Source organism: Schistocerca piceifrons, chromosome 1 (assembly GCF_021461385.2).
Source record: "Schistocerca piceifrons isolate TAMUIC-IGC-003096 chromosome 1, iqSchPice1.1, whole genome shotgun sequence".
Classification (NCBI taxonomy): Eukaryota; Metazoa; Arthropoda; class Insecta; order Orthoptera; family Acrididae; genus Schistocerca; species Schistocerca piceifrons.
Window position 1 is genome coordinate 877,506,946 of NC_060138.1, and position 24,276 is coordinate 877,531,221.

Sequence of the window (24,276 nt, forward strand, 5' to 3'; positions counted from 1 at the left end):
GTGTCACTTCTACCACGGACAAATCCAAGAGCAGGATAGATGGCTGAAAGTGGTGCAAAAGCACTCTGGCTTCCTGTGTTGGCAGTGTCAAGGAATGAAGGCATCTTGAAATGTCTAGTGGCCATGTCCCTAGGCTGGAATTCTGGCGCTACCGCAAGGCTGATATGGGCAAACCGAGAGCAGCTGGCAAGATTGATAGCAGTTGAGGAGTGAGCTATGTGGAGGGAGTCTGGAAGGAGACCAAACTTAGAAGTAGACATGGGATGTAGATGGCTGAAGTTGTGCAAAAGCACTCTGAAAAGGACATGGACAAATTGTACACAGAGGGTAGATGCGGGGGTAGGAGCACTTGGAAAGAAAAATTGCTGAGCCCAGAGCATGGAAGTGAGACCAGAGGGTGAAGTTAACCTGTTGAACCAGGACTGCATAAATAAGTGCGAAAGCATGGTAAATGAAAAATGACGGTATAGGGAGTGTAAAGGTGGGTGCCGTAGCACTTGGTATGTAAAATCTTTTTGCCCAGAAGGTAGAAGAATGTGTCAGGAGGGCAGAGGTTGGTACAAGAGCACTTGAAATTGATGAGTATTGTGCCCAGGGGTATAGATTGGTGCATGAACACTTGGTAGGAAAAATGATTGTGCCCAAAGAACATAGTTGGCTTTGGAAGCTCTGGAAAAATAGGAAACTGAGTGCAGTTATCTTGTCTGGAGAGGGAAGAAGAAGAATAAGAAGAAGAAGAAGAAGAAAGTTGGTGAGGTTAGACACAACTGGCTAGGTCTAACATTTTGGGCATGGTTGAAGCACAGGATGGGTCAGTTGGGAGGGAATTTGCACAACTGTAGAGGGTTGCTGCTAAGAGGGCAGGTCAGTTAGTGTAGAAAGAGGAAACTTCTGTGATGCTGTCCAGTGGAGGCTGATCAGGAATAATGACTGAGGTTGTCTGGAGTTGTGATGACTCTGGCTGTTGGTTCTGGTGCCTTGCCAGAAGCAGGAAGCTGTGGCACACAGGTCCAGAAGTAGTTGACTCTGGAAGCATCTGAGACAGCGGCTGGGTACCTCTGGTGCCATGGAGATACAGGCCAGCTGTGTCATATGGTGTCTCTGGACTTGCGGAATGTTGAAGAGCAAATATAAGACTTAAGGTGCCTCTTCCATATGGAGGACAAACATCAGAGAACTAGGCATGTCAGTGCAGAAGTTACTATCACAGTCTTTGCGACATGGTAATCACAAGCACACACTGTGTACCTGAGGTGAAGAATACATCTAAAAGTTTAAGTTCGGAGAAAAGTATCTCATCACTGCATGCTATGAGACTAAACTTGCCACTGGAACTGATGAGGTGCGAGGGCCCAAACCATACTCGTTGCCAACCGATAATATGTCTTGCACCAGTCAAAGTACAAGAACACAGTCCAAGTAGACAATGTAGAATCATTTTTTTAAATATATTCATCAACCAAAAGCTTACAATAGTTTGTGAAGGTTCGTTAGCCCTGAATTTACCCAAATCCAAATTTAGGCTGTATATCTTAATGATAAAACAGTCATAGTCAGATATTCACAGGGTGTTTAAGCCCTGGGACAACAGGGAAATCTAGGGGGAAAAACCCGGGAATTTATTCATCGGGGAGAAATCTGAGAAAACCCCAGGAATTTTGTAGAATTCCCAGAATTTTTCATTATTTTAGTTTTCAGTTAAATTTTTGTAAGTTTGACTGGTAAGAATAGATAACTCTCCCAAAGAACTTTACTGTGGCCCACTGCTACAGAATAATACTACAGCAATAAAACATAAATGAGGAGAATAACACCAAAATAAAACTTCAGTTGTAAAGAACTAGTGCCAATTACAACAAATAAAGACAGTGCACACACAAGCATCTGCAGGCAGCAAAATGTGTCAAAGACTATGTAGTAGTTCGTAACAGCAAACTGCTTTAAATGTGTCTTTCTTGTGGGTCTCATTTTGATGAGTGTGACATCACAACTGTTTACATTTGCAACAGATCATGGGAAAATATTGCAAATGGTGGTTCTCATTCAAAACTTATCACTTTGAGGTCCAGCCACTTAGAAACATTTTAGGCCCAGAAAACCAACCATGTATGCCACTCTTTAATATTTTAGTGGCACATTTGTGTTTGATGTATCTTAAAGGGTAACACAGGCAAGAAAAGATCAAGTTTCAGTGTTAGCGTTTCATATTTATTTTAATTCTCTCATAGATTAAAAATTATGCACTAACGATGGCAAAAAGTATAATTATCCTTCAAAAAAGTATGAAGCAAGTTCTTGAGGAATACATGTAATCAGGGGCGATTCTAGAAGTCGGTCAAGGAGGAGAGGGGGATAATTGGTGGGGGGGGGGGGTGGGGGGGGGGGGGGAGGGGAGGAGGTTTGGGGGAATGGAATATTGCTTAACAAAAGGAGAATTGGGGTCCTCCACCAACAAATTAATAAAATTTGGTTTTCCTTAAAATAGTTTTTGGTAACTGTTTTGGAGTTCAGGGTAAAAAATATATATTAATAAATAATAAGACGCCCATTTTAAGTTAAATGATATTTATTGGTTTAGATAGTAAGCTATTTACCACTCTTATTCTTTTGTTAAAATGTGTTTGAAATACTTTGCAACCTATATTGCTACATAATTATATTATTCACTGATTTCTGAAGTCTGAAGTCATTTTATCCAGTGTTATATGATACTCCATTTGGGGGGAGGGGGAGGGGGTCCTATGGGGGCTATAGCCCCCCCCCCCCCCTCTTGCCACCGCCCCCCCGCCGTTTTATTGACTTTTTCATGGAAAAGTTGGAGTGCTCGAAGGAGCACATATTCAGTGACATAAACCATGAAATGATTGGTGAGCAGTGACATAATTGTGCTTGTCAGAAATATTCAGGTGCTGCGGTTTAAGCTGTGTTCTTAGGACCCTGTTTAATCTCTCTCTCTCTCTCTCTCTCTCTCTCTCACACACACACACACACACACACACACACCACACACACACACAAATAATAATTTATGACGACCAATATTATACATGAAAAACTTATCTTTTCTTATAGCTATGCTTTCACACTACTTAACAATGATGTTGCTATTGGCTGACTAAATCACATGTCCTATGCTCTGAATGTCTGCTGTCATTGACTGGTGAAAATATGTGACATGAGCTATGAGTGGCTGACAAAAGTGGATAGCAATCTCGATTTCAGTGCTTCAGAAGCTAACGTGCTGTATTTGGTGTTCTGTTTACACTTTCCAATTGAAAAACTATGCAGTGTAAATATTTTCACACATCCAAGATCTTTCCAAAATCCATTAATTTTTGCTGGATTTTGTTTCCTAATGTGGCTTAAGTTCTATTCCGGTGTGTAAAACTTTCACCGTTCAACAGGATTGTTAAGTTTTACAGCTGTGCGGGAAAGTGTATTGTCACTTAACGCAGAAAAAATGTAGCTTCATGAGGGACGTAGTGTATTTTCACATAGGAAAAAGCGTATTTTTAACTGGGAAACCCAGAAAAATCCTGTTTTTTGTTTTTTTTTTTGTCCCACTTTTACACCCCCGATTCACTTGGTCACAGAACAAGGTACATCTAAAGTTCACTTTTTAGAAGAATGATGTATGAAGGTAAGATCGAAGGCTGGGACCCAAATTCTAGTCGATCCTGATGCAGAGGCGCTGGTGATGGTGGCCTAATCAACATGCATGACCGAAGTTCTGTTGTCTGTGATGTAACCCCTTCTGGTTATGGCACTCACATATCACAGGTGTGAGAGGGGTTGCAGATCTGCCAGGTGAGCAGCCCACTTTCACTTATGTTGCAATGCAAAGTGTGGCTTGTGTCAGACAGCTATTTCTAACAAAGCAAATTTCTGTTCATGTTATTTCGTGCCTGCTAGATGGTACGCAGCACACTTGACATTCTTGGTCATGTAAAATATGCTTTGTAATTGTGGTATTCTGAGGAGAGAAGTGGGGAAGGAAGTGCTTTGCCGATTTCCTCTGATATGTGACAAGAGTGTAGCTGGGACCCTACCCTCCACAATATACATTATTGGATAACTCTCTGACAGTTCCTTTTTGGACCCACTTTGTTCTGCTCTTGTCGCCCCTCACTTTATAAGCAACCTTCCCTGAAATTTTGTTCTTGAATTTTCATGTGTTTGCGTACTGTCACTTTATTCGTGAATATTTTCTTTTCTACTATCTTTTAAGTACTGAAAAATATTGAAACACTATGTTTACATTCCTACTTGTTTGGGAAGTTAGTTGTCGTTCACATTCAGTCACATTTCTTCACCATTGTTATTTTTTCTCTTTCTTTAATATGTTTGTAAGTAAACAGGCCTTTATATTTTTAATTCCCTAGGCTGTAAGTGCTGACAAACTCATTGAAAATCTGTTGGAAAAGAAAGAAACATTCCAGCTGAAGTCAAATACAAGTGCCAATGCTTCTCATGTTCAGGTGAGCTTGAATCACAAATATTTAATTTATTAGCAATATGTCTCTTAATTTTAATGCCCTTTCTCTTAATTTCAATGTCCATTTTGTGTGTGTGTGTGAGAGAGAGAGAGAGAGAGAGAGAGAGGAGAGAGAGAGAGAGTGCACTCCTAGAGTTGCGTGCACCAAATGTATGTTTTAGTTACAGTGTAATTTTCTTCAGGTGCCAGTACTTCCAGCTGGTGTTGCTGGTACATCATTTCTGCCAGCAAATTATGTAGCCGGAGCATCAACAACACACAATGTGTCTGCGGTATCACAGCCAGTCCCATGACAGACAGAAGCTTCCCACTTGGTTGACAGCGTGTTCAAACAGCCTGCCTCCTATCTACAGCCATGTGTGGTCACTTGTTTTGGGACCAAATGGCTGGCAGATACTGGTCGACTGTTCCCAGTTCTTATAACCAGTGGTTTAACTGCTGATGTTTTGGGGCCATATCTGGAGTTTAGCTAATAAGAGGTACCTGGACAACTCACAGAACTTGAGCTGTACACTGTACTTGCTCTGATTGCTCTTGCACAGGTTAGTTTTTACTATATAACTATATAAAATATAGTTAATTCATTCTGATTTTGCCTTGAAAGTCCTGTGGTGCTGCATGTTTGATATGCAGTATCTCTTTCTTGTTTGTTTCCAGTAATGCTCATTCCTTCTTGTAAAATTGCTTGCTCTTGCTGTCTTATGTATGATTGTATTATTAGCATCTCTCTCTACTTTGGATTAAAGATGCGTGCAAACACAACTGACACACATATGACTGCGGCATCTGGCAGTGTCAGCTGCAGTCATTTGTATGTGAGTAGCAACTTTGCTTTTCATAACATTGTTAATATAGTCCCCCCATTCGGATCTCGGGCGGGGACTATTCAGGAGGACGTTGTTATCAGGGGAAAGAAAACTGGTGTTTTACGGGATCAGAGTGTGGAATGTCAGATCCCTTAATCGGGCAGGTAGGTTAGGAAGTTTGAAAAGGGAAATGGATAGGTTAAAGTTAGATATAGTGGGAATTTGTGAAGTTTGGTGGTAGAAAGAACAAGACTTCTGGTCAGGTGAATGCAGGGTTATAAATACAAAATCAAATAGGGGTAATGCAGGAGTAGGTTTAATAATAAATAGGAAGGTAGGAATGCGGGTAAGCTACTACAAACAGCATAGTGAAAGCATTATTGTGGCCAAGATAGATACGAAGCCCACGCCTACCACAGTAGTACAAGTTTATATTCCAACTAGCTCTGCAGATGACGAAGAGATTGATGAAATGTGTGATGAAATTAAAGAAATTATTCAGATAGTGAAGGAAGATGAAAATTTAATAGTCATAGGTGACTGGAACTCGATAGTAGGAAAAGGAAGAGAAGGAAACGTAGTAGGTGAATATGGAATGGGACTAAGGAGTGAAAGAGGAAGCTGCCTGGTAGACTTTTGCACAGAGCATAACTTAATCATAGCTAACACTTGGTTCAAGAATCGTGAAAGAAGGTTGTATACATGGAAGAAGCCTGGAGATACTAGAAGGTATCAGATAGATTATGTAATGGTAAGACAGAGATTTAGGAACCAGGTCTGAAATTGTAAGACATTTCCAGGGGCAGATGAGGACTCTGACCACAATCTATTGGTTATGAACTGTAGATTAAACTGAAGAAACTGCAAAAAGGTGGGAATTTGAGGAGATGGGACCTAGATAAACTGAAAGTACCAGAGGTTGTAGAGAGTTTCAGGGAGAGCATTAGAGAACGATTGACAATAATCGGGGAAAGAAACACAGTAGAAGAAGAATGGGTAGCTTTGAGGGATGAAATAGTGAAGGTAGCAGATGATCAAGTAGGTAAAAAGACTAGGGCTAATAGAAATCCTTGGGTAACAGAAGAGATACTGAATTTAATTAATGAAAGGAGAAAATACAAAAAATGCAGTAAATGAAGCAGGCAAAAAGGAATACAAACATCTCAAAAATGAGATCGACAGGAAGTGCAAAATGGCTAAGCAGGGATGGCTAGAGGACAAATGTAAGGATGTAGAGGCGCATATCACTAGGGGTAAGATAGATACTGCCTACAGGAAAATTAAAGGGACCTTTGGAGAAAAGAGAACCATTTGCATGAATATCAAGAGCTCAGATGGAAACCCAGTTCTAAGCAAAGAAGGGAAAGCAGAAAGGTGGAAGAGTATATAGAAAGTCTGTACAAGGGTGATGTTCTTGAGGACAGTATTATAGAAATGGAAGAGAATGTAGATGAAGATGAAATAGGAGATATGATACTGCGTGAAGAGTTTGACAGAGCACTGAAAGACCTACGTCAAAACGAGGCCCCGGGAGTAGACAACATTCCATTAGAACTACTGACAGCCTTGGGAGAGCCAGGCGTAACAAAATTCTACAGTCTAGTGAGCAAGATGTATGAGACAGGCGAAATACCCTCAGACTTCAAGAAGAATATAATAATTCCAATCCCAAAGGAAGCAAGTGTTGACAGATGTGAAAATTATCGAACTATCAGTTTAATAAGCCACGGCTGCAAAATACTAACACGTATTTTTAACAGGCGATTGGAAAAACTGGTAGAAGCCGACCTCGGGGAAGATCATTTTGGATTCCGTAGAAATGTTGGAACACTTGAGGCAATACTGACCCTATGACTTATCTTAGGAAATAGATTAAGGAAAAGCAAACCTACATTTCTAGCATTTGTAGACTTAGAAAAAGCTTTTGACAGTGTTGACTGTAATACTCTCTTTCAAATCCTGAAGATGTCATGGGTAAAATACAGGGAGCGAAAGGCTATTTACAATTTGTACAGAAACCAGATGGCAGTTATAAGAGCCGAGGGGCATGGAAGGGAAGCAGTGGTTGGGAAGGAAGTGAGACAGGGTTGTAGCCTATATCCGATGTTATTCAATCTGTATATTGAGCAAGCAGTAAAGGAAACAAAAGAAAAATTCGGAGTAGGAATTAAAATCCATGGAGAAGAAATAAAAACTTTGAGGTTCACTGATCACATTGTAATTCTGTTGGAGACAGCAAAGGACCTGGAAGAGCAGTGGAACAGAATGGACAGTGTCTTGAAAGGAGGATATAAGATGAACATCAACAAAAGCAAAACAAGGATTATGGAATGTAGTCGAATTTAATCAGTTGATGCTGTGGAAATTAGATTAGGAAATGAGACGCTTAAAGTAGTAAATGAGTTTTGCTATTTGGAGAGCAAAATAACTGATGATGGTTGAAGTAGAGAGGATATAAAATGTAGACTGGCAATGGCAAGGAAAGTGTTTCTGAAGAAGTGAAATTTGTCAACATCAAGTATAGATTTAAGTGTCAGGAAGTCATTTCTGAAAGTATTTGTATGAAGTGCAGCCATGTATGGAACTGAAACGTGGATGATAATTAGTTTAGACTAGAAGAGAATAGAAGCTTTCGAAATGTGGTGCTACAGAAGAATGCTGAAGATTAGATGGGTAGATCACATTCTAATGAGGAGGTATTGAATAGAATTGGAGAGAAGAGAAATTTGTGGCACAACTTGACTAGAAGAAGGGATCAGTTCGTAGGGCATATTCTAAGGCATCAAGAGATCACCAATTTAGTGTTGGATGGCAGTGTGGAGGGTAAAAAACTTAAAGGAAGACCAAGAGACGAATACACTAAACAGATTCAGAAGGATGTAGGTTGCAGTAGGTACTGGGAGATGAAGAAGCTTGCACAGGGTAGAGTAGCATGGAGAGCTGCATCGACCCAGTCTCAGGACTGAAGACCACAACAACAGAAGAATTATTACATAACTGTAATTAGAATATATCTGCAATTGTCATGTACAGTCAGTATTACAATATATGTACCCAAAATGGAAAAATCACTCAATAATAAAATTTAACCCATTTTAGTCAATGTGAATCTGTTTCTCTTCTCAGTGCACATTTGTCCTGCTTTTGAAAATATTTGTTCACAGGGCACTGATCTTGCTGTGATAAATAATAATTTTGGTACCAGTTGATGTAGTGTTGGCCATAGCAATTTGCTTGTTTTCCAACTGTTTAGGGCATTGCTGTTTCTAGGCAAATACCCCTGTGCTAAATATTTGTCCAATTCAACAATTTCCACACTTTCCAGGTTGTGACTTGCTTGAACTGACTAATAATTTCATCGAACTCTTCCCAGACTGAAGAAGTTTCCTGCGTTACAGTGGTAACTAGTTGAGAAATGAGCTGTGTTTTTCCTTGTTGGACAACCAATACTTTCTGCAGTAGCCTTCATGTAGCAATTGTGAAATGTTTTGTTGCCTGAAAATCCTTGCCTTTTGAATAAGAGGGTCCAATAAAGTTGCCTGACTAATCAGTTCATTCCTCCAGATAACTCCTAACCGCTCTGATAACCCTTTAAGCGAATTATCAGCAATGACTCTGTTTCTTTAGGACATTCTTTATTTTTGTCTTTAAAAGAATTTAGTTGCCATTCCATTAATCTCGGCAAGAATTTCATTTTTGAAAGTGAGACTGTTTTTTTCTGAGGCCACTTCAGTCTTTGGTTACCTCATCAAAACTTTCAAAATCTGTAAAGCCTGTTGCATTATCTCTCAGTTTGTATATTTTAATTTTTAGGTGAGCAATTTTCCACCTAAAATAGCGAGGCCAAAAATTATGGGATGTATATTTAAAGTAAATCTTTGCAACATTTCTTAAGTAGATTCATCAGCTTAGGACATGGTTTCACTTGGTGCTATTTTTATTTTATTTTTTAATTTTCTTGCATTTCAGCAAGTTTGCTTAAAGTAAAGTGTCTCCTTGAGAAACATAACTCTTTTCACCTCAGCGGTAGTTTCCTGTACGGATTTATGAATAGCTCGCTGCACAGTGAGGTGCAAAGATGTGCAAAGCATGGGATATGTGGAAGTTTCAGAAGCATGGCAGTCAATTACATATTTGACACATCATCCATAACTTTGGAAGTTATTTGACAGTAACAGACTTTAGCCATTTTGAGACGTTTTCTAAAGGGTATCTGTCTTCAAATTGGAGCACTCTAAAAGATGTGACTGTAGTTAACTCTTCTCATCTATGAAATGTGCAGTGAGAGCATAGACACTAATGTTATTTACACTCATCCACACATCAGACATAAGGCAGACTGCCTTTGCAGTCCAGTGGCCAAATCATTTTTAGTTTTATGAAGTAACTCATCATACAAACTGGGCATTAGAGAGAGTATGGTAACTTTTTCAACTTAAATCATTTTTAAAAGCTGTACATCTAATGCCATACTTTTATTTAATGTGAGTGGCTTTAAATAATAAACATTTACATTTTGGTTGTTGTAAATGAAAAGCAGCTAGGGGTGAGGGCATCACAAAAGGAAATGAATCAGGACTTGGTCCAGAATCTGTTGACATTGATGGGCCTGGATACAGCTTGAGACTTAGGTTGCCTCTCTGAGAGGATACCCTTGCAAGACATGGAAGGAGATTTCAGTGAGGACTGTTCACAAGAAGTGATTTCTCAAATTTCTTCATCGATTGATGGCGATTTTAGATCTCTCTTCAGGTTTGATGAGCCAGAAGCCATGGAAATTATCTGTTGACAGTAGTGGCGTTTTATTTTTTTATTCCCCCCCCCCCCCCCCCCCCCCCCCATTTTGGTAAAATGCTACCGTACATCACTCAAAGGCTGTGTGGTTGACATATTGTAGTGCAACATGGAAAGTTATGCTGGAAAAATTAAAATACTTACCATTAACATAGATATTTTAAACTGTAAGAACATAAAGTGAGAACAAATATACAAACAGCACATTCTACAATCAGAAGCTATAGAGTAGGATATAGGACATTATTATTTGGAAATTGTGATGTTTGTATCATATACAAAAAGGTCTGAAACAGTCATGGTGATTAAGAAACTCGTAAAGACAAGTCTGACAACACGCAAGGATTTCACTGCTGAAAGATAAAAATTTTGAATATTGTGATATCCAAGTTCGGGCTACATGGTGTGTGAACAAGAGCTGACAGGATAATGGTGCAGATGAAGGTAGGAAAAGAGCTGTGCAAATGAAATCCAAAGCCTTTGCTTTAGGAGCTATGAACTTGTCTACTCGTGCAGCGAGTAGTTCTTTCAAAATGTCTGCGTTGTTACCGTAGAACATAGTTGCCCATAACTTTCAACTCATTTCAGTGAACTCTGCGATATATTTCAGAATATCAACATCCGTGTCTTTCTTCTAACAAACATGGACACCTGTCTCAAACCAAGCGTGCTTTCCAGTTCTGTAAATATGGAGTATTGTCTCAGTCGTGTGACTGGATTTGTGATTTCCTCTCAGAGAGGTTACAGTTCATGGTGATGAACGGTAAATCATTGAGTAGAACAGAAGTGATATCTGGCATTCCGCAAGGTAGTGTCATAGGCCCTCTGCTGTTCCTGATTTACATAAATGATCTAGGTGATAATCTGAGCAGCCCCCTTAGATTGTTTGAGATGATGCTGTAATTTACCATCTAGTAAAATCATCAGACAATGAATTCCAATTACAAAATGATCTAGAGAGAATTTCTGTATGGTGTGAAAAGTGGCAATTGGCACTAAACAAAGAAAAGTGCGAGGTCATCCACATGGGTACTAAAAGAAATCCAATAAAATTTGGGTGTACGATAAATCGCACAAATCTAAGGGCTGTCAATTCGACTAAATACCTAGGAATTACAATTACGAGCAACTTAAATTGGAAAGGCCACATAGATAATATTGTGGGGAAGGCAAAACAAAGACTGTGCTTTGTTGGCAGAACACTTAGAAGATATGACAAACCCACTAAATAGACAGCCTATATTACACGTGTCCATCCGCTGCTGGATTATTGCTGTGTGGTATGGGATCCTTACCTGGTAGGATTGACAGAGGACATCGAAAAAGTGCAAAGAATGGTAGAGAAGTAGTATGAAAATGGTTCGATGAACCCTCTGCCAGGCACTTAAGTGTGAATTGCAGAGTAACAATGTAGATATAGCTGTAGAAATATTGCTTTCTGAAACTACACCAGTGTATTGCAGAAACTGACAACATTCTCTGCCCTATCCATAATGACAAAATTAGGATGAAGCATATGTTTACAGTGCAGGAAGCCTTTCTTTTTGCTGAATCTGCAATTTCAGGAGCATGGGTGCTTGTTTTATCTCCAGTGTCATGTGGTGTAACCATGTCTCATTCTCTGTAACAATGTGGCACAGTAAAGATGCTCATTTCTTATGTAATTGCACAATATACACAAAGTAGCACATTGCATGTAACTCCAGTAATGCATAACTTTGCATCTGATTCCATGACGTGGCAGACCTCCAGAATAAATTTCTGCTAGTGAGATGCCCTTAAGATGTAAGAACTTGATCGGGTTGACAAATTTTGCCTCTTTCAAAGGATATTGTGTAGTTTTGATATTTCATGTGTAATGTCTTCCAGAATTTTGCCCATATGTACTTCATTCAACTGTGTCTTGGTGCTATGCTTTTTTTGTGGTTATAGGTAAGTAATGATAAGTCTTGAATAATATGGCATAACAATTAAGGAGATCTTTGCACCTCCCAGGTGTTTCAAAAGTTCAAGCATCTGAGCTGCTTTTTCTAATGTGGTTTCTTTCATGTTGAAATGTCCAAATACAGCATGAAATTTCATCAGGATCTAAGATACAGTGATGTCTTCATATAGTTTTTTTAGAGTACTGCATAATCTATCATTTAAGATTTTAGTAAAGTGACACACCAGATTGCAGATTTCATTTGAGGGAAATATTTTCACAGTCTGTATATGAGTTTATGCCTAATTTACTGTAATTGAAACTCTACAGGCCACATAAGGAAAAGCTGTGTAATTCTTGTTAACACTTTGCCGTCTGCACATCTCGTACAAATTTATTCGCTTGGCGCCAGCAGCGCTAATTCAGATTACTTGGCTTATTGCCGGCCGCTTGTCTCTTTTCTGTTGATGACAAGCTTCAAACACATTGACTTTTGTGCACTTCAATTTTCAGGAAATCCTCTATTTTGCCATATCGTTCCACAAACTCAAATTTTCTTTTCAGGTAACTTCTCTGCAAGTTCTACACTGTTATAATAACTATCCATGCAGAGGTGATGCCACTTTCCATCAGAAGATGTCAGTAGTTCCATCACTGTTTTTGCTAAAGGCTGTCCAGCACCGGAATGTATCTTGTTTGTGGAAATGTATCCCGTACTTGAATCACACAACATCCGAATGAGTATGCCGTATTTCGTAATTTTCAACAGATTGTAAACTTTAAAATTTAACTGGCCACACCACGGTATCATTCCTTCATCAGTTGAGATGTTTTAACTTAGATTAAACATTTCTTTAAACTTTTTGGAAGAATAATCAATTGTGAATTGCTTTACAAAGCCGGTCGGCATTATGTGGTTTATTGTTGCTGTGGGAAAAATGTAAAAATGATAATATTTGTCTTGAGTCGGTTACGGGACATCGTTTTTCGAAATATTGGTGTGTCTATCAACAGATTTGTTGACCAATAACCATCAATCCTTGCTTCTTTTACAATTCCCATAAAGATAGCAAGACCAAACGATTTTCTAAGTTCGGGTCCCGTAACGCCGACAAATTTGGCATTTTTTAAAATCCAGTTTCCTTCTATTACAATTTTGACTGTAGTACTTGTTGGTTTTGTTGCTAATATATTCAAATAGATCATTCCCAATAAATAATTCTATGATATCCTCGATGCTCTGTGTATCTTTGGGAAATATGTTTGGACCCGTAGATCCTTCAAATTTATTATTGGTCCTTGGTAATTCAAAGTCTGATCACTGTGCACTGTCTTCTTTGTCTGATTCAGCCAAATCAGTTGGCAACCGTTGCGTTCGCCGAATTCTTCCTGGATGTACTTCACTATCTTCCAACGATTCTGCTGCACTTTCATTTTTTTGATATCCAATGTCTTCTTCCAAATCGGCTGAGTCATCCAGAACATCAGACAAGACGTCCTCACATTCATTGTAAATTATCCTATTGCCTCTTTCATCTGCCATGATGAAAGGGCACAAATGCTTATAAAAACAAAAAAACGTGTTGACGTGTGTAACTTATTGTTACCTAAACAAAACACCAAAATAATGCAAAAGATACTAAAGTGCTGTCACCGGCCACTGCGTGATACCATGCTCACAACACCACTGTGATATCGCCGGCCACTGAGCGATATTATGCAGAAGACACAACTGTGGTGTTGCCAGCTGTTGACCGCTATTTCGCGCACAACAACACTGTGTTGTCGCCGGACAGCAGTGTGTTAATGGTATGAGTATTGACAGTGAATTCTCTGAAATTAGTGTCACAACAACTGTAAGTTAGCAACCAATGCGAGAAGTGCTTGCCACAATTCAAAAATTACACACAAGGGAAACAGTACGTCGACATCTCTCCTGCAATGGCTTTGAAATTTTTCCCAGAATGTACAAAGCAACATTGCTTTTCTTCTGACATGAAACCTCCAGAACATAATATGAAGAGTTCAGAAGCTCTCAATAACCTTCAGGCATCAAGTACTGATTGGAAAGATCTAGTACAAGATAATCAAAGTTCTGACGTTACAATGGACAAAACAGTTGTTTGTCAGATGACAAATATCAGTGGTTCACCATCTTTCTCAATTCCCCGATCATCATCTAGTGATCATTTTCAATTTGAAACAACCTTATGCGAGGCAGTCCTGCCTTCTCTCCTTCAGATTTAAACCATAGTCCAGCTGTAGAATATCAAGACGACAGTGATGATAAAAGTTCTGTACATATACATCTGTAGACGACATGTCACACTGGGGTGAAAAGCCTAACAAAAATCATTTACCATAAGCAGAATTGAAATCATTTGTAAAAGGCACCAGAAAATGTAAAGAAATGTCACCCATTGCCATAAAATATGCAAAGAATTATGAAGCCTTGAGACAAATGATTGACAAAAACCCCGTCAAGACAAAGATACGAGGGCAGATCAAATATAAACGGAATTTTAGTTTTTATTTAAGTTAATTTATTGAAAAACTCTAGGCAATTATAATTTATTTTTCCACATAGTCTCCTGCTTTGGAAATGCATTTGTCCCAGCGTATGGGCAGCTTTTTGATGCCTACATCATAAAAAGAACTGGGTCTTGTCACCAGCCTGTTGCGCATGAAGTCTTCCACATTCTCATCATCTTCAAATTGTCGCCCTTCTAGAGCTTTTTTAAATGTTCTGAATAAATGGAAACTGCAGGGCGATAAGTCTGGGCTGTAAGCAGGATGATGAAGTGTAGTCCAGTGCATTTGCTGTAGCTTGGAGACGGTTAGAGCTGCAGTATGGGGCCACGCATTGTACAGTGCATGCTGTTAGTGATTTGTTTGACTGATGAGTCTGCTAAGTGCTATGCCATCTACTGCACTCCCCTGACTTAAGCCCTCGTGAGTTCAACTCGATTTCTAAACTGAAGGAAACACTTCACGGCATTCGCTTCAGAACCGCTACAAATTCATCAGGCAATAGACCGTGCCACTCGAACTGTCAACACAACTGGCACTGCTAAGAGTATCCTACAACTTCCACATAGCTGGCAACAGGTTAAACACAATGCTGGTGACAACTTTGATGGTCAGTAAAACTTTGAAACACGTATCTATTTTGTACGAGCTGTAAATAAATAGTTGCCACTATTAAAGTTCCAGCCCTCGTATATAACTTCATGTGACATTAATAAATGAAAAGAACTAGTTTGGTTTTGTTCAACAGTACTAATTTATTGTGTTCACTGGTTTTCGGCTCACAAGTCCATCATCGGAGATTTACTGACTATTATTGCCAAAGAACTTACAATGTTTGTAAACAACATTGGAAAAAAAAAGTGACACATCTCAATTGAAGCACGAACCCACAGTTGTGACAGGGAGTAAACAGGAAAAGACTTTAACGCAAAATTGGAAGAGCTGCCTACATAACAGTTTATATTAATAAACAAAACCAATAAAATAAAATAAAATCAGTACTTGACAAGGCTACTTCAGTAGGTATAAAACATGGACAGTGATATACATTTATATATATATAAAAGAAAGTCCTGTTAGCTACACTATTTATAACTCGAGAACGGCTGGACCAATTTGGCTGAAAATTGGTGGAGAGGTAGCTTAGAACCAGGAGACGGACATAGGATACTTTTTATCCCGTTCGACTGTTATAAAACTTGGTATAACAAAAACGCATCTGGCATGGAATAACAAAATGCACATGTCAGCTAAACGACGGCTGGACCAATTTGGCTGAAAATTGGTGGAGAGGTAGCTTAGAACCAAGAGATGGACATAGGATACTTTTTATCCCACTTGACCGCTATAAAACGTGGTATAACAAAAACGCATCTGGCATGGAATAACAAAATGCAAATGTCAGCTAAATGTCACTGTAAGACGTGGTATAACAAAAACGCCTCTGACATGGAATAACAAAACACAAATGACAGCTAAACGTCTATGGCTAAGTATCAGTATATATCATTAACTAAAAATTTAAATAAATAATTTGTATTTTCTTTGAATCATCATTAACAATGCCATGACCAAAACGATGCTTGCCTCAAATCATCGAATCTATGGCACTATGTGAAGAAACTTGAGCTGACAACAAACATGGGAGTTGCATTGCTTAATGATACATCTTTTGTGGCGGTGTTCGTAGCGACAAACAATTCGCTGTAGAAACGGCTTACGAAGTCACCGCCACACTTTTAATAGCGGGCCGACCGGTCCGCTGGAACAGTGAACAGAAAGATGAAAACCCAAACACTCTGATTAAATAAAAGTCGGTACTTATCTTTATTGTCGAAGATACAGAAACACAATAGTGAACTCCGTGTCTACAGAGATCTGTCTAGTTCGAGTCGGAGCGGCTAGGTCAGCGTCGGCTGACGACAAACAACTACTCTGCTGCGATGAACACACAACTGACTAGCAAGTACACAATTCGGTGGCGAGTATACAACTGAGCGGCGAATACAGAACTGTCCTAGCGCTCGCGACTCCAGCGCTTAAGAACCCAGAAGCCAGCGGTGGCGCGCGCAAACTTGCGGCGATTTCCTGTCTCGCTGGCGCTGCTTATGCGGACGGCGTCCGGACTTTGATGCTGCCAACCTTTTGGCAGCGGGCTCGGGTGGCATTACTGGCTAGGATATAACAACATCTGCTGAAGATTTCTTGGAGCAATTGCTGACTATCGGTAATTGTCGAGTACCTGTCGAAGAATCGAGCGGATTGATTTCATTTCCTCATAATTTCTGTAACTTTGTCTCATCGAAAGACAAACTTATCAACAAAGTATTCCCAAACATCTTTACTAACTACAAAAGTAATGAATGGTTGAGTGAGCGAGTAATTTTAGCGGCTAAGAATAAAGATGTAGATGACCTAAATTACATAATTCAGAATGAGATCATTGGTAAAATGCATTCATTCAAATCTATTGACTGTGTAACAAATAAAGATGAAGCCACCAACTGCCCAGTTGAATTTTTAAACTCCTTGTATGTGCCTGACTTACCACCACACAATTTACGCCTAAAAGTTGGCTCTGTAGTAATCACGCTTTGAAACATAAACCAACCAAAACTGTGCAACGGTACGCATTTGGTGGTAAGTAAATTGATGAACAATGTTATTTACGTGATGATACTCAAAGGAAAATTCGAAGATGAGGAAGTTCTCATTCCGAGGATCCTGATGATCCCAACCGATATGCCATTTAAGTTTAAAAGACTTCACTTTCCGATCCGTCTTGCATTTGCCATTACCATTAACAAATCGCAAGGCCAATCCTCGAAAGTTTGTGGTTGAAATCTGGAATATCCATGTTTTTCACATGGTCAATTATATGTGGCATGTTCACGGGCCGGAAGACCATATGCATTGTTAATTCTTGCACCTGATAATAAAACAAAAAATTTCGTGTATCACAAGGTACTTAATTGAAGAGTGGAAGCTATTCATCAAAAAAACATAAAGAATCATTAAAATACTTAATTTTTTATTTGTATTTCCTAATAAAAAATTGAACTTAACATCCAAAATCTGATTACTTATTGGCTTTAAGGCAGAACAGAGTTCGCCGGGTCAGCTAGAATAAATTAAAAGAAAGGATTATCAATTGTAACTATAGAATATATGAAGAACTTGAGCAGTGTCAATAAGATAAACAGAAATGAATAAATGGAGAAAAACTGAGGAATGTGAGGGAACACACAGTAAATGCCATCTGTGATATGTGGTGTTACTGCATTTTAAAAAGTAAAACGTTGAACAATACACAAATATAAATGGAGGAAATAGGAAAAACTTTAACAATATACTCAAAAATTGTGCCTATATAACAGTTTGCATTAAATAAATGTGCCCAGTAAAATTAAAACAGTACTCGACAACTTCAAGAGGTATTAAACATTGAAAGTAATACAAGTACCAATTAAAACAAAGGGTTAACAACTGTAAATACAGACTATATGGATTACATAGGCAATTTCAATAAAATAAAAGGACTCGGTGAATACATGAAAATAGTGGAATATGAAGGAACAGACAGAGTGGAAAGTGTTTATAAACTGAAGGGATTACGTGAAGTTTAGAAGAGGGGAAGTATTGAGCTGTGTCTGGTCATATTAGATCTGGACTGTGAGCTAGATGTTTGTTTATTTCCAAGGCTTCCAGCAGATTGTGTTTGACCTTTGTTTGCAAAGTGAAAGACATGGGACTCTGGCTGGTAATTATGCCTCCCACTCAATACATTTTTATTTGTATATCACTATCCATATTTTATACCTCTTGAAGTAGCCTTGTCGAGTACTGATTTTATTTTATTTTATTGGTTTTGTGTATTAATATAAACTGTTATGTGGCATGCTTTTCCAATTTTGCATTAAAGTCTTTTTCCTGTTTACTCTCTGCATATGTATTTATTGTTCAACTTTTTACATTGCACTACCACTACACTGTCAAAGACATTATTACTGTGCGTTCGTGCTTCAATTGAATGATGTAACTTCTTTTCCAATGTCATTTACTAACATTGTAAGTTCTTTGGCAATAATAGTCAGTAAATCTCCGATGATGGCCTTGTAAGCCAAAAACCGGTTAACACAATAAATTAATACTGTTGAACAAAACCAAACTAGTGCTTTTCATTTATTAATGTCGCATGAAGTTATGTACGAGAGCTGGAACTTGAATAGTGGCAACTATTTATTTACAGCTCGTACAAAATAGATACGTGTTTCAAAGTTTTACTGACCTTCAAAGTAGTCACCAGCATTGTGACTAAGCTGTTGCCAGTAATGTGGAAGTTGTAGGATACTGTAGCGGCACCACCCTTAAGGATAGGGAAAGTAAGTTTTGTGCGATATTCGGAGCACAAGTTACAGCCAGGTGCAGGCCGGGTTGCAGTAAGTTACACATACCACCAGTTGTGAAGGCAAATAGAGGCCACAGGGGCGTAGAACTGCCAGAGAGGGCACACACAGCGGTTTCCATGGCGCAAGTCACAGGCAGAAGAGGGCCACTGGCCAACCTAAGTGTTATGCATACGTGATGTGAACCAGCGCACTTGGCAAGACAGAGGTGCACAGCCAAGTATAAATAGGTGCCATTTTCTAATGAGATTCATTCAAGTGTGGCAGCTCTCCTGGACGGAATGTTACACTGCCAGGCTACAAGCAGGGATGGGGCGCCAGCATCCCAGTCCACAGCGGGTCATTGGTTCAACCCTCTGAGGCCGACGCAAGGTCCGCAGCAAGCCAACGGCCTGCCCCTCTTTGGCTCGTTACCGCGTGCAGTCGTCTCAGCTCCTGAAACATGCCAGAGACTTCCGAGGTGAGGGCCGCAGATCTGGACTCGGGATCGCGGGCGGTCGTTGCCGCCACGTTCTCAGCTACGCCAACGAGGAAGAAGCGGCAGTGGGGCCAGCTCAGCTTACACTGAGCAGCACTGAGTCAGCTGCTGGCGTAGCCATCCTGACATAATCAGAATTCTGGAGCTGGCCGGCCAATGCCGGCACGACACAGCGTTGCGTTGCACAGGCCATTGGGGTACTTCCTCTGCATTGCAGGGTCCTGTGATGCAGACCAAGGTGAACGGAGCACTGTTGTGGAAACAAATAAATCATTTGGAAAGTTCTCGCTGAGTTTTAATACTGCCCCACCCACTACATTTGGTGTCTTCCTGCTACATTTAGTCATCCTGATTCAGCATTTGGCGTCTGGTACAACAACATTTGGTGTCAGAATAGCGGACGTCGTCTGTCCAGTACAACATTCAAGCCCACCGCCTGCAGTACAGTCACAAGATGTGGTGAGTGCTGATAAAATTGTTCATTTTAGTGTTGGATGTTTTCTTTTTTTTTTTTTCCTTTTTTCATGTATGGCTCCTGACAAGCCACATTTTTAGATGTTTTGCTTGGGCATATTATTTTGTTGTCAGAATAAGTGGTAGTGTGTTTGGGGCAGTACGATTTATTTTTTTTCATGGCATTTGATTACTTTTGTATTGGTTTATGATGGTACTGAGTGTGATGATACGGAGCTGTAGGAAGTCGGGTTATTCTTATACTTAGTCCCTATTCAAAATGACTAACTGAGAACGAAAGCAACACAATGCCAGAGTCAAGGACGCAAGGTGTGTCGGAACCAGAAGTGGTGCTGATTTTGATGGAAAAGGTAGCACAATTGATAGCTGACAATACGCAGTTGAGAAGTTAATTAGCTTCTAGAAATGAGCATGAAACCACATCTGATCAGTCGTTGTTGCCTAGGGTGCAGGAGATTGATCCAGCTGCCGCAAGTTTGATTATTACGTTTTTTGGCAAGGTATCTGAGGATGTGCGTTCGTTTGTGGAGGACTTGGAAATTTCAGCTGTGATGAATGGTTGGTCTGATGAACAGTTGTTACATGTAGCTAAGATTAGATTAACGGGCGAAGCGAAAACATATGTAAGGTGTTCTGAGGACTTAAGGAAGGCAGGGCAGTTTAAGCAGTTAAAGGAAGGGCTTTTACAAAAGGTACAAGAAACAGAATGATGCTCGGTACTTTAGGGTGAGGTTAAGTATGATGACAAAGAGACGGGGAGACGGTGGAGAAATTTGCAGACAGGGTAAGGGAAATTAATGAGTATACTTATGAGTTGGGTCAGAGCAATGAAGCAAATAGTGTTCTGTTGCAGGAGGCCGAGCTAAGGGCACTTGATGTATTTTTGAGAGGGTTACCAGCGCATATCTCATGGAAAGTGCATGAAGGGAATCCAAAAGATTTGTATTCGGCCATTCAGCTGCCAATTCAATGCGAGGAAATACACGTGGCAACAGGTGTACGTGAGAGGCAAACAGTATTTGCAGTGGGTATGAAATGTTATAAGTGTGGTTGTATGGGACATGTGCAGAGGCCATGTAACCGGTCACCGGGGAGTATAGGAAGGGGTAGAAATCAGCAGTGTGGAGGATGGAGAAGTGGAGATAGGAGAGGTGGACAAGCGTTAAATGGCAGAGGGGCCGCAAGACCCAGCCAAGGGAGCTCCCGTTTCATTCCAATGCTACGAATATGTATGCAGAGGTGAAATGTTCAGTGGTAGGATCCATAGGAACTAAAAAGTTTAAGATTTTGTTGGACACAGGGGCGCAAGTGTCAGTGGCTACTAAGAATATAATGGGATGAAGGAAGTTAGACCCACCACGTTATAGATTAATTGGAGTGGCAGATAAGGAGGTCACGCCTTTGAGGTCGGTGACAGTTGACTTTTGCATAGGGAAAGTCCAATTTAATGCATGCATGGAGGTGGTACCATGGGTGAGCGAGGGCTACGACATGATCCTAGGAGTAGATTTCTTGCATCAACATCATGCAAAAATTGACCTTGGACAACAAACTGTAGAACTTGGTGGAATGTTATTTCCACTAGAGGAAACTGTTGTCAATGCAGAGCTGTCACTAGGGGAGTTCAAGTAATGAACAAACCAATTGAACCACCAACCTTAGCATTAAGGCTTAATTCGCATGCGTGTGTGTCTAGTGGCACTGGGAAGTCGCTTTGGGTAAGTGTGGAGCCGAATCTACCTGTGGGTACGGTATGTGTTATTGAACCATTGGAGGATAATGAAGATTTGGGTTCATTGAGTTGTTTTGTGAAATGTAGTGTTGTACACGTACAGGAGGGGAACAACGAGGAAGTGGTTCCTGTGAACATGGATAATTTTAGCGCTGTAGGTGCGAATTTGAGGAAAGGAGTTTTAGTAGCAAATTTGGATGTGCCAGATGACGAAGACTGGTGTTCGAGAGGTAGGTGAAGTGATCGACCACTAACTGCTGATAGAACTGCATTGCATGACAAAATTAAGCATTTGAAAGGAGGAGAAAGAGAGCATATGGAAGAATTATATTGGGGATTTAAGGATTTGTTTTTTCCACAAGGGTCGTTATCAGCAACTCCATTATTTCAACATACGATACCAACAGGGAATAAAGCACCTGTTTACCGTAGACCATACAGAATACTGAAGTATTTGCAGCCAACTGTGGAGGATTTCATCGATCAGCAGCTTGCGGGTGGTATAATAGTCGCTGGGGAGTGGACATTGTCGTTGTGCCTAAAAAATCTATGGATGGAACTAAGAAATACAGTTTCTATTGCGACTACCGATACCTCAATAATAAGACAGTAATGGACGCATACCCCATACCAGTCGGGTGATGCTGAGGGAATTAGATTAGGAAATGAGACACTTAAAGTAGTAAAGGAGTTTTGCTATTTGGGGAGCAAAATAACTGATGATACTCGAAGTAGAGAGGATATAAAATGTAGACTGGCAATGGCAAGGAAAGCGTTTCTGAAGAATAGAAATCTGTTAACATCGAGTATAGATTTAAGTGTCAGGAAGTCGTTTCTGAAAGTATTTGTATGGAGTGTAGCCATGTATGGAAGTGAAACATGGACAATAAATAGTTTGGACAAGAAGAGAATAGAAGCTTTCGAAATGTGGTGCTACAGAAGAATGTTGAAGATTAGGTGGGTAGATCACGTAACTAATGAGGAGGTATTGAATAGGATTGGGGAGAAGAGAAGTTCGTGGCACAACTTGACTAGAAGAAGGGATTGGTTGGTAGGACATGTCCTGAGGCATCAAGGGATCACAAATTTAGCATCTGTGAGCAGTGTGGAGGGTAAAAATCATAGAGGGAGACCAAGAGATGAATACACTAAGCAGATTCAGAAGGATGTAGGTTGCAGTAGGTACTGGGAGATGAAGGAGCTTGCACAGGATAGATTAGCATGGAGAGCTGCATCAAACCAGTCTCAGGACTGAAGACCACAACAACCACCCCATGCCAAACATATCGGTGTCTTTGGATCACTTAGGACAGTGCCAGTACTTTTCTACGATGGATTTGACAAGTGGTTATCATCAGCTACAGGTGGCTCCAGAGGATCGTCCAAAAACTGCTTTCTCTACATCTGGAGGCCATTACCAGTGCATTAGAAAGCTATTCGGTTTGAAAAACACTCCGGCAACGTTTCAAAGGTTGCTAGACAGTGTCTTGAGGGGTTTGAAACCACAGCAGTGTCTGGTCTATTTGGATGACATTATATAGTGTTTTCAAGTAGTATGGAGCAATGTAGACAGCGATTAAGGGAATCTTTGAGGTTAAGAGCAGCTCGTTTGATAGCCTGGAGAAGTGTCATTTTGCATTAGAAGAAGTAAAATATTTGGGTCATATTACCAGTAAGGACAGAGTGCGGACAGATCCGAGGTTGGTACAGGATGTATGGGATTTTTGAGAAACCGAAAACAGTTAAGGAAGTGCTGTCATTCATGGGGCTTTGCAATTTCTATCGGAAGTTCTTGAAGGGTTTTGCAGATTTAGCACAACCGCTGACATGATTGTTACAGAAAGGTGTGAAATTTGAGTGGACAGAAGAGTGTCAGAAAGTGTTTGACAAACTGAAAGAAGTGTTAACATCAAGTCCAGTTCTTGTGTTTCCAGATTTTGAAAAGGAGTTTATACTAATATGTGATGCATCGAATCAAGCATTAGACTGTGTTTTTAGTCAGGAAGTTGATGGGAAAGAACATCCTGTAGCCTATGCATCTAGGCAGTTGAATGCATCAGAGAAGAATTACTCAAGAAAAGAGAGGGAGATGCTTAGTGTAATCTATGGAATCACATATTTTAAATGTTATTTATATGGGAAAAGATTTCAGGTAGTGAGAGATCAGGCTGTGTTGAAGTGGTGGTTGGGGTTGAAGGATCCGTCCAGTAGACCCACTAGATGGGCTATGAGGCTTGGTGAATTCGACTACGAGGTGGTGCACAAGCCTGGGAAGAAGCACTAAGTAAAAGGTGGCAAAAGTAGTAGTTGTAGGTTATGACCTAGCAGTATGGCAAAAATTACAGGACACAGACAACGATTGTAAATTGTATCGGACACAGCCACAGTTCAATGTGTACGACAGTCTTCTGTGCAGGGAAACGAAGTTAGGGCCAAGGGTAGTAGTGCCAGTGAAGTTGAAGGATGAGGTTTTAAAGGAAACACATGATCATGTGTTATCCGGTCATGGAGGGTGTAGAGGAATGAATAGGAGAGTGGCGGAGAGGTATTGATGGAGAGGTAGGAAAGGGGATGTGGATCAGTATGTCAAGAATTGCATATCATGTGCACAGAGAGCAGATTTGAGTCGGAAGCAAAT

The 24,276-nt window shown here is 40.1% G+C and overlaps 1 protein-coding gene across 1 annotated transcript in view; it reads left to right on the forward strand.

Annotated features, from left to right (window-relative positions):
* The window catches only part of LOC124776169 (synergin gamma-like), a 162,799-nt gene that overhangs the window by 80,710 nt on the left and 57,813 nt on the right, over window positions 1-24,276 (forward strand). Inside the window, 4 exon segments of the mRNA XM_047251010.1 lie at window positions 4,383-4,478; window positions 4,678-4,731; window positions 4,796-4,877; window positions 4,880-5,037. Of these exon segments, the coding sequence (XP_047106966.1) occupies window positions 4,383-4,478; window positions 4,678-4,731; window positions 4,796-4,877; window positions 4,880-5,037 (390 nt within the window).